Source organism: Typopeltis vanoorti, chromosome 3 (genome assembly GCF_054136105.1).
Source record: "Typopeltis vanoorti isolate ZY-2024b chromosome 3, IOZ_Tvanoo_1.0, whole genome shotgun sequence".
In the NCBI taxonomy this organism is placed as follows: domain Eukaryota; kingdom Metazoa; phylum Arthropoda; class Arachnida; order Uropygi; family Thelyphonidae; genus Typopeltis; species Typopeltis vanoorti.
Window position 1 is genome coordinate 95,772,260 of NC_143551.1, and position 17,689 is coordinate 95,789,948.

At 35.7% G+C, this 17,689-nt stretch overlaps 1 protein-coding gene across 6 annotated transcripts in view; it reads left to right on the forward strand.

Annotated features, from left to right (window-relative positions):
* LOC150108403 (protein O-linked-mannose beta-1,2-N-acetylglucosaminyltransferase 1-like) overlaps positions 1-17,689 on the forward strand; it is a 378,713-nt gene that overhangs the window by 20,888 nt on the left and 340,136 nt on the right. For all 6 annotated transcript variants that reach the window (XM_090415822.1, XM_090415823.1, XM_090415824.1 and 3 more), the window contains 2 exons: positions 3,340-3,411; positions 12,274-12,318. In XM_090415822.1, coding sequence (XP_090271948.1) covers positions 3,340-3,411; positions 12,274-12,318 — 117 coding nt within the window. The remainder of the gene's footprint in view (positions 1-3,339; positions 3,412-12,273; positions 12,319-17,689) is intronic.

The window sequence follows — 17,689 nt, forward strand, 5'->3', positions numbered from 1 at the left end:
TTTTGAAACTTCTAGAGACTTCTACAGAAATTATTATGCAATGCTGAATGCGATTTCACAGTTTCCAGTTCAAATGGATTGGTAATGACATTACGCAAGGGTAATTGTAGGTATACAAGGGCATGTTGAAATAATTATTGTTGTTTTTATGTGACACCTCCAGTCCAAGGACTCATTGTGGGAGGGCACTCTACTTCACTAAATACATGTTACCCTCTCCAATGCTACTTAATTCTCCTATTATGACACTAATACCATCAACAGCATCTACTGTCTATCATCACCAACAACATTTTTTTTTGTCTGTAAATTGCGTTCATCCTGAATGCCGATTTGTCTCTATATGGGATGAAAAACCAAGTTTCCGGGAGGGGGGAGAACCCTGCTACCTCCATATGAGATCGGCTAACTCACCTTCAATTGAAAAAACTCACATAAGAATTCCCTTCGTCATGCATGTACAAGAATGCAAGAAGTATCAGGAATAAAAGAGAGGACTTTTTTGGCATTAGTCAGCTCACCTTCACCAAAAATTATAGGCATCGGTTAGACCTGGTTGAGAGAAAATGATATAGTTACAGGGATAGAAAGTAAAGGATATTGTATTTTCAAGGAGGATAGAGGGAATAGGACAGGAGATTGGGTATTGCTTAATAACTGAAGAATTACAACCAACAAAATTGGAAGTTAAAGAGGATTTTAGGTCTGGGAGAAATGGTTCATTTGAGGCTGTCTGGTGTGAGATAGAAGCCAAGAGGATAAAATATATTGTTGGGTGCTGCTATAGACATAGACCAAAGGCCCACAGGAAGATGTAGATGGTGCAGATTGGCACAATGAATGCAGACTAAACAATTATTATTATGGGAAACTAACTATGATGACATAGATTGGAGATAGGAAATGGAGGTATTAGAAGATGGAAGTGTAATTTATGCAGTAGCTAAGGGATAATTACATGAAACATGTTATGGAGACAAGGGGTTTGAGAGTGTTGAATTTGATAATAGCATCAGAAGCTATATCTATAACCAAGGTTAGAGAGAGAGAGAGGTGACCATGCAGTCTTCTTGTTCTGTGAAGTTGCTAAAAATGTGGAATTCTCTGTCAAGAAAGGGTTTATGTTGAATTATAAAACTGATATTTATGACTGACTCAGGAGATATCTTTAAGCAGTGCCATGGCTTGAGAAGCTGCAAGGAAAGAATGTCAGTAATGGGAAGTGGTCAGAGATTGTTTGAGAGAAGCGGTATCAGATTGCATACCCAAGTTCAGTAGCATAAACCAAGTGGGAATTAAGTGGATGAGTAGAGATATAAAGCAAGAGCTGCAAAAAAAAGAAAGCACTGTGGAGGGAATATAAAGAAAAAGGTTATCGACATACTCATGATCAGTACAAAGTGCAAACAAGAAGGGCCACCATTTTAGCAAGAAAGGCCAAATCAGATTATGTGAGAAAATTAGCTTTTTTTTTTTTTTTTTTTTTTATGTAGCAAGTAAGTGGAAAAATGACTATGGTAAGATGACTATAAACAATGCTCATGGCAGGAAGGTTACAGAGGCAAAAGAAATAGAGTTGCTGAGTGATCATTTTGCAATGGTGTATCATCCAGGTGGAGATTTTACAGTTACTGATGTGACAGAGATGCATATCAGAATTGTGGTAAATGAACCAGAGGTGTTCAGCATATTAAAAAATATGAATGTGAACACAGCAGTAAGACTGGATGGCATATCAGCTCGTTTACTACATGAATGTGGAAGAGAATTGGCATTGCCCATGATGAAGTTGTTCAATCTAAGTCTCAGCTCTGGCATGGTTGCAAGGGAGTGGAAAGAGGGTAAGATAGCTCCATTGCATAAAGGTGGCTCCAAGACAGAGGTAGCAAACTACAGACCAATTAATATATCAGGAGTGGTTGTTAAAGTATTGGAAAAGTTGGTGAAAGATAAAATACAACAGTGGGTGGATAGGGATGAAATACTCTATAGTAGCAGCATGGCTTTGTAAAGGGTAGGTGCTGTCTTAGTAAGTTATTCACATTTTATAATGAAGTGACAGCAGAATTGGATAAAGGTAATTGCTATACCATGATACTGCTTGACTTTGCCAAGGCATTTGACAGAATACTACATGGAAAACTATTAGAAAAACTGCAGAGGATGGGAATGGATATGAAGCTAGCAGTATGGATAGGGAGATGGCTTACAGATCCACAAACATCAGAGAGTAGTATACATTGAAGTGAGATGTAGGAAAATGAGGGTATATTCTCTCAAAACGAGAGAATATTCAGTTGTTTGCTGATGTTGAAATATTGGAGAGACCAATAGTTGATAAAGGTGATGTAGATATCCTGCAGTATGATTTAAATAAATTGGCATTGTGGGCAAAGGATATTGATTGTCAATTTAATGTTGCAAAATGTAAGGTTATGCACTTTGGGTTGAAAAGGTTGTATACATTGGTACTGTATTGCAGGAAATTGATGAGGCCTGGGGACTTGAGGATAATGGTGTATAGAGAATGAAGTTCAGAAGGCATATTGCAAAAGTTGGTGAAATGGCTCAAAGGATTACTTGGATGTTGAAAAATAAATTGAAAAGTAAAGATAAAGAAATTATTATCCATCTTTATAAGGCTATGATTTGACAGCAGCTTGATTACTGTGCACAGAGTTGGTCATCTAAGTTTCTTAGACGACTAACTATGTTGTGTTCAGAAATATGAACTGTTAAAAAGAAAGATCAAAGTAACTTACAGACAGCAGAAATGTGATTTTTAAGAGCAATTAAATGATACACAAAATCAGCCCATACAAAAAATAAATGCATTAGAAGAGAGCTGTGTATTTAAAACTTAAATGAAAATATCAAGGAATATAGAAAGATCTTAATGGAAAGAGCATTTATGTAGAATGGAAAAATACTAACTACCAGAATAAGTGGATAAATATAGACTAAAGGGGAGAGAGAGAAAGAAAGAGGGGGGGGGAAAGACCTGTTGCAGGATGGAAATACCAGTATTTGCCTGGAACAGACAAATGCCTAATCCTCAGCAAGAAGAAGAAGAGATAGAGAAAAAAATGGCTTCCCACCATAGAAGGCCATTCTCTCTCACTTTAATGCAAATTGAAGTCTTCTCCTTCCTATATTAACAATGTAGGAAGGGAAAGACTGAACAGAATCTCCCTTTTCCCTGTACTGAGTATTGCATCATAATTGCAATTCAAGTTAATCATAATTTACATTAATGATCAGCATAATATTTTCATAAATGTCATTTCTCATACTATTTACTGTTCAGATTGTTTATTAATAATTCATGTTTTCTTTCAGCCCTACTGAAGGTTTTCCTTGTGTTATCAGCACTATATATGTTATATATATTACTCTTCCAAGTATATTTTGGTAAGTTTTTAAGTAGCTTTATATATTTTCATTCCTGAACAGTTATGTGAATTATTGTGTTGACAGTTATTAACATTGAAATTCAAGTACAAATGATGAAGTGCTACTTATGATCAACTTTACTACATGGAGTTGAAACATAATGTTAAAGGCAAATACAGTAAAAAAAAAAAAAACTGGAAGCCTTTGAAATGTGGATATTTAGAAGGATGCTCAAGATCCCATGAACAGAAAAGGTGAACAATGAAGAGGCACTGAGAAGAATAAATAAAAATTGATGGATATCTAATGAGAAACCATAATATAACCTTCTCCAGGTAATACCTGAAAGAAGAAGAAGAAAAAATATCATGGCTAGACAATATAAAAAACTGGACTAAACTGAACACAGAACTCTTGATGAGAGCCACTCAAGACAGAAGTAAATTTGCAAAAGTGGTTGCTGAATTCTGTTAGGAAATAGCACTTAATATTATAAATTAAGGGGATATAAAATCCACATTGTTTTAAAACCAAATAAGAAACTCAAAGATTGGAATCAGAGAGTTTCATGCCGAATATGGTAAACTATAAAGTATCAGCGATCACTAGCGTGAGCTAATGCAAGTGACCCTAGTACGTAGTACAATATCGGACAACACGTTGCAAAGGTGGGGAAATTTCAGATCGCTATTCTTAGGTATTTTCCATAATGTAAAAACACATTTCCTAGGAAATGTATGCTGTTATTACATTATGGAGGGAGGTCACTACCTAGCCCGGCTTCAGCCTTTTTTGAGGCTTCATCAGTGAGTAGCTAGTAATACTAAAGTGTATAGCGAAAAGAACTTATATACTCTGCTATAGGAGTTTCCGAAGAAGGTGCAACCATTAAGTTACTTAAATATAAAGAGCTAATAAGCTTCATTTCGGCAATATAAACAATATTATAAATTAAGGGGATATAAAATCCACATTGTTTTAAAACCGAATAAGAAACTCAAAGATTGGAATCAGAGAGTTTCATGCCGAATATAGTAAACTATAAAGTATCAGCGATCACTAGCGTGAGCTAATGCAAGTGACGCTAGTACGTAGTACAATATCGGACAACTCGTTGCAGAGGTGGGGAAAGTTCAGATCGCTATTCTTAGGTATTTTCCATAATGTAAAAACACATTTCCTAGGAAATGTATGCTGTTATTACATTATGGAGGGAGGTCACTACCCAGGCCGGTTTCCCCACCTTTGCAACGAGTTGTCTGATATTGTACTACGTACTAGGGTCACTTGCATTAGCTCACGCTAGTGATTGCCGATACTTTATAGTTTACTATATTCGGCATGAAACTCTCTGATTCCAATCTTTGAGTTTCTTATTCGGTTTTAAAACAATGTGGATTTTATATCCCCTTAATTTATAATATTGTTTATATTGCCGAAATGAAGCTTATTAGCTCTTTATATTTAAGTAACTTAATGGTTGCACCTTCTTCGGAAACTCCTATAGCAGAGTATATAAGTTCTTTTCGCTATACACTTTGGTATTATGGTCTAGCTACTCACTGATGAAACCTCAAAAAAGGCTGAAACCGGTCTGGGTAGTGACCTCCCTCCATAATGTAATAACAGCATACATTTCCTAGGAAATATGTTTTTACATTATGGAAAATGCCTAAGAATAGCGATCTGAACTTTCACCACCTTTGCAACGAGTTGTCCGATATTTACTACGTACTAGGGTCACTTGCATTAGCTCACGCTAGTGATCGCCGATACTTTATAGTTTACTATATTTGGCAAGAAACTCTCTGATTCCAATCTTTGAGTTTCTTATTCGGTTTTAAAACAATGTGGATTTTATATCCCCTTAATTTATAATATTGTTTATATCGCCGAAATGAAGCTTATTAGCTCTTTATATTTAAGCCCTTAATATAGTTATTAGTCTCAGTAATGCCAGTTTTGTCACCATAGTATTTTTGGTGTTTCTTGATTTTATTTATTTTTTCTCCATAATGTTGATGGTGATACCTGGTTATACGTTCCTGCTGATGTAAACTGTTAGGGTTCCTTATATAACCAAATGAAGTTCCTATTGGCATGATATCTGATGTTATAACATATATATAGCCCATCAAGTTTTTCTTTGTAAAATTTTATATAGTGTTTTAAACAGTTCTGTGTATTTGCACAGACAAAACATATGTAAATACAAAAAAATTACTCTGTGAACAATAACCAAGTGAAGTTCCTATTGGCACGATATCTGATGTTATAACATATATATAGCCCATCAAGTTTTTCTTTGTAAAATTTTATATAGTGTTTTAAACAGTTCTGTGTATTTGCACAGACAAAACATATGCAAATACAAAAAAATTACTCTGTGAACAATTTTCTCTCTCAAAACAAACTGGCAGTGGTTGCCATTTGAAACATTGTCATTAAAGAAATCATAGGATGTAAAAATTCAGTAGACAGACAAATGTTACTATTGGATAAGTGCAGTTAATTTTTGAAGTAACTTTATTATAATGATACAATCTTTCTTCAGAAAGAATGAAGATAGATTAAAGCTTCTACCCAAACCATACCTCTATTAATTTGTTGCAGTCAAACTTCAGTGGATTTAATAAATAATGTAATACTCTGTGTTGCACTCTCCCCCACACACACCTTTTAGCAGAGTTCTTTTAAGAAATGCAGAACTTCAAACTAGAGGTGTGGTATAACTACTGAATAAGCAATACTGAGGTGCTTAAGGATCAAAGTTGGATAACTGGGAGAAGACCTCCATGTAGCCTTTTAAGGAATGTGTGCAAACTTCTGATCTAATGTCAATCCTCACCTGCTTGGGTTGCATGCCTGTTAATAGATATCTACCTGGATACTGACTGAATGAGGATGGGCTGCCAATTTTGGATTTAGCTAACCAAATTGTATTCTTATTTGCTTAAGCCAAAATAGCATGAAGGTACAACATGATAGACTTTTATGCCATCTTGAGTATCATTTGGTAAACTTAATTAGACCATTGTTTTTTCATCAGGAAACCAGGGCAAACAGTGAAAAAGTCAGCTATTCAAATAAATCTTACTTTGACATCATCAGAGTTCAAGATTGGCACTATCAGTATAAGAAGCATCAATGGAAAAGAAATAGAACTAGTAAAAGAATTGGATAAGTACCAGATTAGCATAATAGATGTTAATGAAACAATGAAGACAGTGAGATATTTCCAAGCAACAAATACAAAATGTTAAAATCTGGCAACAATAATCAGAGAAAAGAAGTAGTTATGGTATTCAACACTATAGAATGGCAAGTAATATTTAAGTAGAGCGATTTGGGAAAATATCAAAATAAAGAAATGGACAATGGGACTTATTTGTGCCTATCCCCCCCCTCCCCCCCCACACACAGAAGATTCTTCTGAGGAAGAAGTGGAAGAATTTAAGGTTAGAAAAGGCAGGTGACACAAAGAAAAAGTTTGCCCTTGTTGATAAAAAAAAAAAAGTGTTTTTAATTAGTGTATAGTGTGGTTTTTTTACTGCAAATTGTGCTGCATTTTTTTTCAGTTTGGATACAAGTATCCTTCAGTAGTACTGTTGTTGGAATTTTTTATGGTTTATATTGTGTTTTGCTACTGGTTTAATCTTTCTGTTTCTGAAAATGGTGTCCATAAAGAAACACATGTTGGCAGCATGGACAACTTTGGTAGGAAGATCGAGTTGTACCTTGGAATTTTTCCCAGCAGATGCTTTGTGAAAATTGCTATATGCATGCACAAAAAAATGTGAAAGATTTGTGGACTGCTTGGGTAAACGAAAAGAAGGAAACCATTAATGTATGTGAAAAGTGTCTTGATAGATTAGAGTGATTAGAAATGGGAGTAAGAGTTGGGACTGTAGTTGAAGAGCTTTGGTAAGAGTTAGTGAAAATGAAAAACAAAATGCAACATCTGGAAGAGAATATTAAATATCTAAAGAAGAGATTGGCTGATAAGAATGAGGAGGATTGTGTTGTGACTAATAAAGTGCACAAAACATGCTTTCCTGGTGAAACAATGAAAGAAATAACTGATGTGTTGCAGAAAAGGAAAGACCGGGCATCAAAATTAATGGTAGTTGTGGGCACAAATTACTTAATTGAGGAAAAAAAGAATGCCGATAGAGACTTCAGGAAATTGTATGGTAAGTAAAGCATAATGGTGTTGTTGGAAAAGTCATTAGCATGTTGTCTAGATATGGCAATAGTGAATTGAGAAGGAGAGCAGAAATAAGGAATAATCAGATGGCAGAGTTGTGAGGCAATTTGTAAATCTATGGAGTGACTTTCAGGGAAAGTTGGAATGGTTTTAAAATTGATGGATTGCATTTGAATGGGTTTGGTGTTGGACATTTAGAAAAGCTATTGTTTTATGAGAAGGCACAGAGTCAAGAAGTTAATGTGGTAAAGGTCTACTTATGAAGAATGACAGCTCAACTAAACAGATTGTACAGTAGGAGGCAGATGGATACAAAGTTGAAGATGTGGTTGCAGCAGCACATGGTGATGGAATGCATAAAGGTGAGGATGAGACATGTAGGAATGGAAATCGGAGTCAGGATCAGGGAAACAGAAATAGTCAGACCGAAGAAAGATGTGGTATAGCAGCTAGAATAAAGAATGTTGGTGCTGGTAGAATGGCCTCAAAGACACAGGGATTGTTATTTATACACAAATGTAATGAGTATTCGAAACAAGAGAGCTGAGTTTGTTGCATTCATTAAGTCAGTATGTCCAAAGATAATTGTAATAAGTGAAACTTGGTTGTCTGAGATGGATGTGATGTCAGGAATAGAAATGGAAGAGTATATAATTTTTGCAAAGAATAGAAATGTGAAGTGGGAGAGGGAGTGCTATTAATTGTCACAGAGGAATTCTGTCCATAAAGTGTTGATGGTGCATGCACAGATTTTGAATTTGTGTGGTGTGAAGTTGAAATTAACAGGCTAGCATATGTGATGGGATGCTCTTATAGGCCAGGAAATGTAGAGAATACTGATTGTGAAATGTTTAGGCAAATTGGTTGGGCATGTAAAAAGAAAGTGATCCTGATTGGAGACTTTAATTACAGGAATATAGAGTGGAAGGAGAAGATGGTGTATGGGAACAGGGGGGAGCAAATTTCTGGAGTTTCTAAGAGCTAAGTATCTTAAGTATCATGTGATTGAAGCAACTAGAGGCTTTAATGTTTTGGTGGTGATAGCTTCACAAGATGTGTAGCTGTTAATGAAGTGTTGACACTGCTGCCAGTTGGTGAGAGTGATCATGAGGTACTTGTTTGGGAAGTGGTGACACAAGTAAAGGTTATTGCCAAAAATGGATATATGTGGAAGTGTAAAGTGGGTGATTATAGGGAACTCTGTAGTCAGTTAGCATCAGTACATTGGGTAGAAGAGCTGAGCAGAAAAGATTTGACAGTGCATGGAAATTTACAAGATAGTATGTGACACAAGCAACGTATAACTGCATGCCAAGGGTTAAGCTAGTAAATAGAATAGGAGTGAAATGGATGAACAGTGAAATCAAGTAAGCTGTGTTGGAAAAGAAAATGCTATGGAGGAGGTACAAGACAGTTGGTGGTGATCGGATCCATGAAGGGTATAAAGTGCAGGCTAGGAAGGTGACAAGCATGGTAAAGAAAGAAAAGGTGCAGTATTAGAGGAGATTGGCTGGTCAGGCCAAAGTTAACTCAAGGGAATTTTTCTGCTATATGGCAAGCAAGAGAAAGAATAATTATGGCAGGATGACCTAGTGGATAGTCATGGCAGCAGAGTAACAGTTGCAAAGGATATGGTGGAATTATTAAACAATAGCTTTATCAGTGTATATTATATTGATGTAAATGATGCGGTAGAATATATAGAAGGGAGGCAAGTATTAGGAGAATTGGAAATGAAAGAATCTGAGGTATATCAGGTGTTGATTGGGTTAGATATTAATAAGGCTGTGGGAACAGATGACATATCACCACTTATTCATAAGGAATGTATGCAATAGTTAGCTATGCCCTTGATAGTTGTTTAATGAAAGTTTAGCAGTGGGTAGGGTTCCTTAGGATTGGAAAGAAAGCAAAATAGTACATGCATGGTTCTAGGATAGAAGTTTCAATTATAAACTAGTCTGTATAGCTGCAGTTGTGATCAATTCTTGGAGAGTTTGGTTAGGAATAGAATACAGGATTGGATTGATGAACATGGCATTCTTTATTACGGTCAGCATGGATTTGTAAAGGGCAGGTCCTGTTTTAGCAATTCATTTGCATTTTATGATAGGGTAACAAGAGTATTAGATAAGGGAAAATCATATACAGTGATATTCCTGGACTTTGCAAAAGTGTTCGATAGCTTGCCAAATGATAAATTAGTGTACAAGATGGGAATAGATAGTATATTGGTTAGATGGATCAGAGATTGGCTCTCTGAACGATACCAGAAAGTTGTGTATGATGGAGTAGTCTCTCAAAAAGGAAGGGTAACCAGTGGCATGCTCCAGGGTTCTGTTCTTGGGGCCCTACTGTTCAACTTGTTTGTAAATGATATATCTTGTGGACTGGGGATCTTCAGTTGTATGCTGATGATGCAAAGTTAGGAAGAATTATAAGTAGCACTGGTGATGTTAATTTCCTTCAGAAAGATTTGAATAGACTTTTGACTTGAGGGTGTAGCTTTAATATTAATTAGTGCAAGGTGTCACATTTTGAAGTGCAGAAATATAACGCTGTGTACTATATTGACGGTGCCATACTGCAACAAGTTGATTGGATTCATGATTTGTGAGTGATGGTTGACAGTTTAGAGAAGTGTAGACTTCTCTAAATTGTCAACCATAAGTTTAGGGGACATATTGCAAGTGTTGCAATGGCTGCCCATTGTAGTGCTATGATAAGAAGTACTCTAACATGTAGGGATAAGGAAGTGCTTGTGCCTGTATAAAGCACTGGTCAGACCACTTTTGGATTATTGTGCTCAAATTTGGTCACCTGGTTCTTGGTGTAATATGAAAACTTTGGAGAGAGAGAGAGAGTCCAGAGATGCAAAGAGAACCAAACCTTGAAGATTCATTGGTAGACCCTGAAGAAAATATTGATTGATTCAGCTAGAGAACCATGTGGTGAGGTTGTAATAAAGGATTGAAATATCAGAACTATATGTGTACTCAGGTAGTTAGAGGCAGTGAAGGAAAAAAGGAATGCACATTTGAATGTTCCTGGAAAGTAAGTTATTATATATAAAAAAAGAAAGAAAGTTTGTGACTTTCTTTCTTTTTTTAATACTCTGATAGAATACAGAGAAAAAAAGCAAGAATGTGAGAAGTGCTCTGTAAAACTAGCCAAACAAAAGTATTGGAAGACTTTCATAAGAAAATAGAAAACGAATATCAGGAAGGTGACAAAATATTCTGGAGGTGAAAAAACGTCCATTTAGAAATGGAGGATACAGTACTTTAAAAGGAATCAGAAATGATATAGGTGAAGATGAAAAACTGAAATAAAGATATTTTGTCTAGAGTAATTACTTTGAAAGAATGCTAAACGAAACAAGCAGTAACAAAGGAATAGACAACATTCAAGAGGAATACAATCGGGAGTACATATCAACACTTCAGGTAGAAGTTGTAACTTGAAATGTGGAAAGTCAGCTGGAATAGGTGATATTCGACCAGAAATGTTCAAACATGGAGCTATAAAGGTTTTATGGTTACACTGCATCATTTCAGAAGGACTGGTCAGAGAGTTGAATTCCAGATGATTGGAGTAGAGCTCTCACATAGTACCATCTGTAAAAAGGGAAATAAAACTGAATATGAGAATTTCTCAGCTGTGTGTTCCTAGTAAGATTTATGCAAGTATACTTGAGAAAAGGTTAAGAAAAATTGTGGAAGGGAAGCTTGGAGAAGAACAAGCTGGATTCAGCTCAAATAGAGATTTTCAGAATCATATTTTCACTTTAAGACAGATAGTTGAGAAGTAAGGTGTGCACAAGGAAATCAAGTGTGTTCCTTGTTCTTGCAAGCTTGTGATATTATGGTCAAACTGGCAAATATACAATCAGCAAATATTAACTGAAAGTTTTTTTTTTTCTCTTGAATCTGCAGCAGATTTAACCTCCCTACTGGCCGATGTGGATGAAATAGTGACACCAAATTGCACTTCTTATCCATGTTATTCAATGGGTGTTAGAGCTTCGTATCCAGATTTAGCTGAACATCTGTAGACGTTGTGGCTGGTTAGGGGGTTAAAACACTCAACCAAAGCATAATAAACGGGTTTATATGAAACTTCCAGAGATTTGGAAATCAGTGATTCTACCTCCTGTCTAACAGCCAAGGCTGACTATCAGCACCAATAGAGGATGTCCCCCCCCTCCCACCACCACCATTAGGAATTTAGACTAATATATTTCATATATTGTTTTTGTTTGTTATTACAATTTTTATTCATGTATTGTTTTTGTGTGTTATTACAATTTTCAGTGTCCCCAGATATCTCTTGTGACAGTGATAAAATACTGAAACCATTAAACCTGTTTAATTATTTAATTGTGCTGTTTTCATTCTATTAAATCTGAAGATAAGCTTAAACCAGCACCTAAGTCTAAGTACAGATTTACGAAAGTTCCATTGTTTGGTTTATATTTTATTGCAGCCTGACTGTATTCTGTATTTAAAGATACTAAGTTTATGTAATGATAATTGTAATCAACTGTAAAAGATTGTTACTGTATATTTATTTAGCAAAAAAAAAATGTTATTTCATGTATTTAAAATTTTCTTTTTATGGTATTCATGTGATGCTGCTGGGTAAGAAAGTAATTCATGAATCCATTTTCATAGGTAAAACTAAAGAAAGAATAATAGCAGACTGGAATAATGAAACAGGTAAGGTGGAGATTTCCTTTGACAAATTTTCAAATTTGCATTGAAGTCTTAAGATTTGCTATCAAAAAACCAAACTAAGTATATGTATCACATTATGGTTTAAAATCATTTATTGCCTTCACTCTTTGCCTCCTCTCAAAAAATATATTTTACCCACCTACCACCACATGTATATATATATTTTGCTTATTATGAAAGCAGCGGTCTCGCCTTCATTCTTCCATCTTATATTTCATCTCTTTTGTATACCAACTCCTCATGGATAACTTATTAGATTAGACTTGATAATAAGCCTGTACCATTCCCAGTAATAAGCTTTTTCAATTGAAAGTGATTTAGCTGGTCTTATGTAGGTGGCAGAGTTTTCTTTCCTATAAAACAGGCCACACATATGATACACTGGCCTTAATTGCTTGAGCTATAATTCCAAACAGCACCAACCTGGATTTCACTGTATCCATCCATGGAACTTGGTGATGACATAAGAAAAGGTCTATAGAATGGCTGTAATGAAATTCATGTTAGTGAGACTTCCAGTTAGTGTAGAAATTGGTTGTCAATGGATTTTGAAAAGACTTATTAACATTAGACCTCCATGAAGTCAAGACTTATTGCAGGAGGTATGCTGCTTTCATACAAAGTTCTTTGAACTGTGCATTAAACTCATTTGCTATTTCTGCATTCAGCACAGGTAATGCATTCCACTAAACAACTATTCCATGCGGAGAACCTGCACTGCACCACACTTGTCTAGTCACATGTGCCTTGTACAGCTTTTTGTTGTTCCCCCTGTATCTTTTCATTCTGTGAAAATCTTCCATGTTAGACAGAGAGAATGTGTGTATATGGCAATAACAACCTTTTACTAATATGTAAAGAAAGGCTTAGGTGTCGTTCATTATTCATAATAATACTTAATGGTATAAACAACACCAAAATCCAGTGAAATATTAGTGAGTTTAATAAATGTATTTTTTAATTATTTCCTTTTGGTGTTATTTATACCATTAAGCATTGTTATGAACCTTTTACTAATTTATGTATCTCAATCATTTCACCACTCCTCCTCCTCTTTCTCTCTCATGGATGAAGCTCTGTAAAAATGACATTTCCTTATTCTTCATGCCAACCATATCACTTTATTCAATCTTCTCTGGATCCTCTATCCAATCCGTACACTGTTTTCCACATGGCCTTATACAGCAAACCATAACCTCTTCTATGTTAAGGTTCTACTGTTAGTATTATGATGTCCGTATAATGTTAACATTGTGAAGGACATCACAGTGAATTATGATGACCCTTGATGTTCCTATTCACCTCCTCAATCTCTAAAATTTCCTACATTCTTGGTCATTAAATTTCAAAATCTTACACTTGACAACATTGAACTGTTAGATCCACTCTCACTTTCTGTTCATATCATCCTGTAGACCATAACATATGCCTACTCCTTATAGTTTTTCCCTAACTTTTGTATATGCAAACAACTGCATATCTTTACTTAAAACTCTAGTGTTATTCACCAAGAATTCACTGATAGAGCCAAACAGTTCAATCTCCTGTGATATGTGGTCTGAGAAAAAATAAAAAGAAGATAAGTTTAGATATTAATTATTAGTGATATATTATAACTTGAGTGAAATTTTATTCTGGTTTGGTTGTGATTGAGTGTGGTTCATTTGTGTTTGGAAGTAATTGCATTTAAAGTACTTTTCCCGTTTATTACTTAATGTGTTCTTTGTATTGTATTTTTCTTCTTTCAATTATGCTAGTTGCCATACCTCTGATCATTATCACTCATCCAGAGAAATATATAAGGGTGGTCTGAAAAGTTCCCGGCCTTGACCATAGATGGCAACACTATCGGGAAGAGATTTTTTTCTCTAAGTTGGTACATCTCTCATAAGCATCCATGTGAAATTGCAAGTCATTCTATCAAGTAGTTTGTTTTATACAGCTGTCTGAAGCAAAACTGTTGTCTTCTTCATTTTCAACAATTAAGAAATGGGCTGCCAAGTTTAAATGTGGCCGTAACCAGCCTTGAAGATGATCCACGTGAAGGACGTCCAAAAAGTGTAACAACACCAGAAATTGTTGATCAAGTGCACAATGTGGTATTGGATGACTGGCGAGTCAAAGTGCATGAACTTGCTGAGACTATGGGCATTTCAAAATAACATGTAGGATATATTTTGCACGAAGAATTGCAAATGAAAAAGCTTTGCGAAAGATGGGTGCCATGCTTGCTCACAGCAGATCAAAAACACACTCGTATGAAAATCTCTGACAGTGCTTGGAGCATTTTAACAATAATAAAACTGATTTTGTGCTTTGATTTATTACTATGGATGAGACTTGAATTCACCATTACACACCAGAATCCAAACAGCAGTCAAAACAGTGTACAGAAGCCATTTGTTCAGTGCCAAAGAAGAAAAAGTCGGTTCCATCAGCAGGAAAGGTCATGGCATCGGTGTTTTGAGATGCTAAAGACATTTTGTTTATTAATTATCTTGAAAAGGGTAAAACAGTAACTGGAGAATATTATTCCGATCTTTTAACCAGACTAGACAAAAAAGTTCGTGAGAAAAGATCTGGTTTGCAAAAGAAAAAATCATCTCTCATCAGGAAATGCACCTGCCCACGAAAGTGTTTTGGCAGTGGGAAAATTAAATGATCTGCACTATGAATTGTTGGAACATTCATGCTATTCCCCAGATTTGATTCCCTATGACTTCTCATCCCCAAACTAAAACTCTTTCTCACTGGTGTCAGCGTTTTTCTTCGAATCAAGAGGTGATTGCAGCTGTAGAGGGGTATTTTGCAGATCTTACTGAGAACCACTACAGGGACAGGATAATGGTGCTGGAGCAGCACTGGAATAAATGTATTAGTCTTAAGGGAGATTATATTTAAAAATAAAAACAATTTTGAAATTATAAATTCCATTTTTCGTTGTTAGGCAGAGAACTTTTCAAACCACTCTCATAGGTCGTGCATTATTATAACTTTCATCTGTTATAGATTGGATAATTCAGATATGTTTTATACTTTGTTAAATCAAGGATCTGGTAGTGTTAAGTATTTGATATTCTGGTTACATAAATAAACAGAAGATCAAAACTAATTACAATGAAGTTTTTAGGAATGCCTATTTTAATAATATTATTATGTAACACCTCCAAGGAGTCCAAAGACTCATCGAAGGATGGCACCTACTCTACAACTCTCCATCTCCACCATTCAATCCACCAACTACAGTGAATTGTATCGTCTACACCAATGCCATCTACTGTCTACCACCACTACCACAGTATTTTTACAGACAATCACAAACATCCATTCCCAGGGCAGGATTTGAACCTGCAGCCTTTTGGCTGGAGAGCGGATATGCTAATCACTCGGCGAACCAGGCCAGCATATAGGAAAGGAATGTATTTTAATCATCATCATCATCATCAAATTCCTGCCATGTACCCTCAAGGAGGGGGGGGGGGTGTACAGGATATGATAGTACTACATGAAAAAAATTACATCATTACTAACTTCTTATCTACAATTTTCCTCCAAATCAGTCTGTTACTTGTCAAGACTCCAACATTATCAGATCTTATATTTCTATCGTCTAAAGCACTTTATACCGTATCAATCCACCTATATCTTGGTCTTCCTCTGGGTTGTTTTGCTGCAAACCTGGCAGAGAAAACTTGTTTTGCTAATCTTTCCTCGCCCATTCTGTTTAAGTGACCATACCACCTGAGATTAGCTTAACACATTCCTGGATGCTGACAATGTCAAGTTTTTAATATTATATTGCCATTGATGTCATCTGTTCATGCCTCTAATCTTTCTCAGGACTCTCATATCTGCGGTCTCTAGTCGGATTAGTCGGAAATTAGTCGGAACACTTTTAGTGTTCCGACTAATTTCTCTTTGGTGAAGTGTTTTACTTCTGACCCAACTCTCAGATCCATAAGTTAAAACTGGTTTGAACACTGTCTTGGCTAATTTAGTGTTCCGACTAATTTCTCTCTTATTCCATATGAATTTATTCAGTTGACTTCCCACCATACCAGCTTTGCTGATTCTGTTGTCTATTTCTATATTTAATTTTTACCATCTTCAGTAAAAATCGTGCCTAAGTAGCTGAAATGTTTTACTTGTTCTCCATTCACAACACAGTTGACATTTTCAATGATTTTGCCTATTTTCATTGTCTTTGTCTGATTTTATTGCTGATCTTCATACCATATTTATTACAAGAGCTATTCAATTTAGTCAGAGAATCTTGCAGACTTGTAGCGGATTTGCAGACTTGTAGCGGATTTATTTAGAAGTATAACATCATCCGCATAAAGCAAAGAGCTGACATTAGCATCTCCAATTTTGATATCATGTTAAATACCACTTTCCTTCATAATGTGATCCATGTAGATAATGAATAACAGAGGGGATAATGCACATCCTTGTCTCACACCAGATTTAACATTAAACGATCTTCCTGTACTTCGCTCAATTCTAACTGCTGGCTTACAACTCAAATAAAGACTAAGTATTGCTTGATATAATGCCCCATTTACACCATATAACTGCAGCATATTGAATAGCTTCTTTCTTGACACCTTATCATATGCCTTTTCCAAATCGACAAAACTTAAGTATAGATCTTTATTATATTCCCATGCTTTCTCGACTATTCATCGTAAAGTAAAGATCTGATCCTGACAGCCTCTATTTGGCCTGTCCAGCTTGTTCTTCACCAAGCTTTTCTTCCACAATTCTTCTCAACCGTTTCTCAAGTATACTTGCATAGATCTTGCCAGGAACACTCAGTAGGGTGTAATATCTCTGTAATTCTCACATTCAGTTTTATTTCCCTTTTATATATGGGTACTATGAGAGCTCTACTCCAATCATCGGGAATTCATCCCTCTGTCCAGGCTTTCTGAACTCTTATACCACCATACTTCAGCATTTCTGGTCGAATATCATCTACTCCTGCTGCCTTTCCACATTTCAAGCCTTTGATGGCTTTTTCTACTTCAAGTATGGATATGTATTCCTGACTGCATGCCTGGTCAGTGTTTTTTACCACTGTGCTGTCATCATTGCTTGTTTCATTTAGCAGTTTTTCGAAGTAATTACTCCATACTGCAAGGATATCTTTTTCTCCCATTTTCATGTCACCTTTATCATCTCTAACTCCTTTTACAGCACTCTTTCCTCCATTCCTAAGCTTCTTCAACAACCTCCAGAATATTTTGTCACCTTCTTGATATTTATTTTCTATATTCTTGCCAAAGTCCTCCCATGACTTTTGTTTAGCTAGTTTTACACAGTGCTTAGCATTCTTGCATTTGTCTCTGTA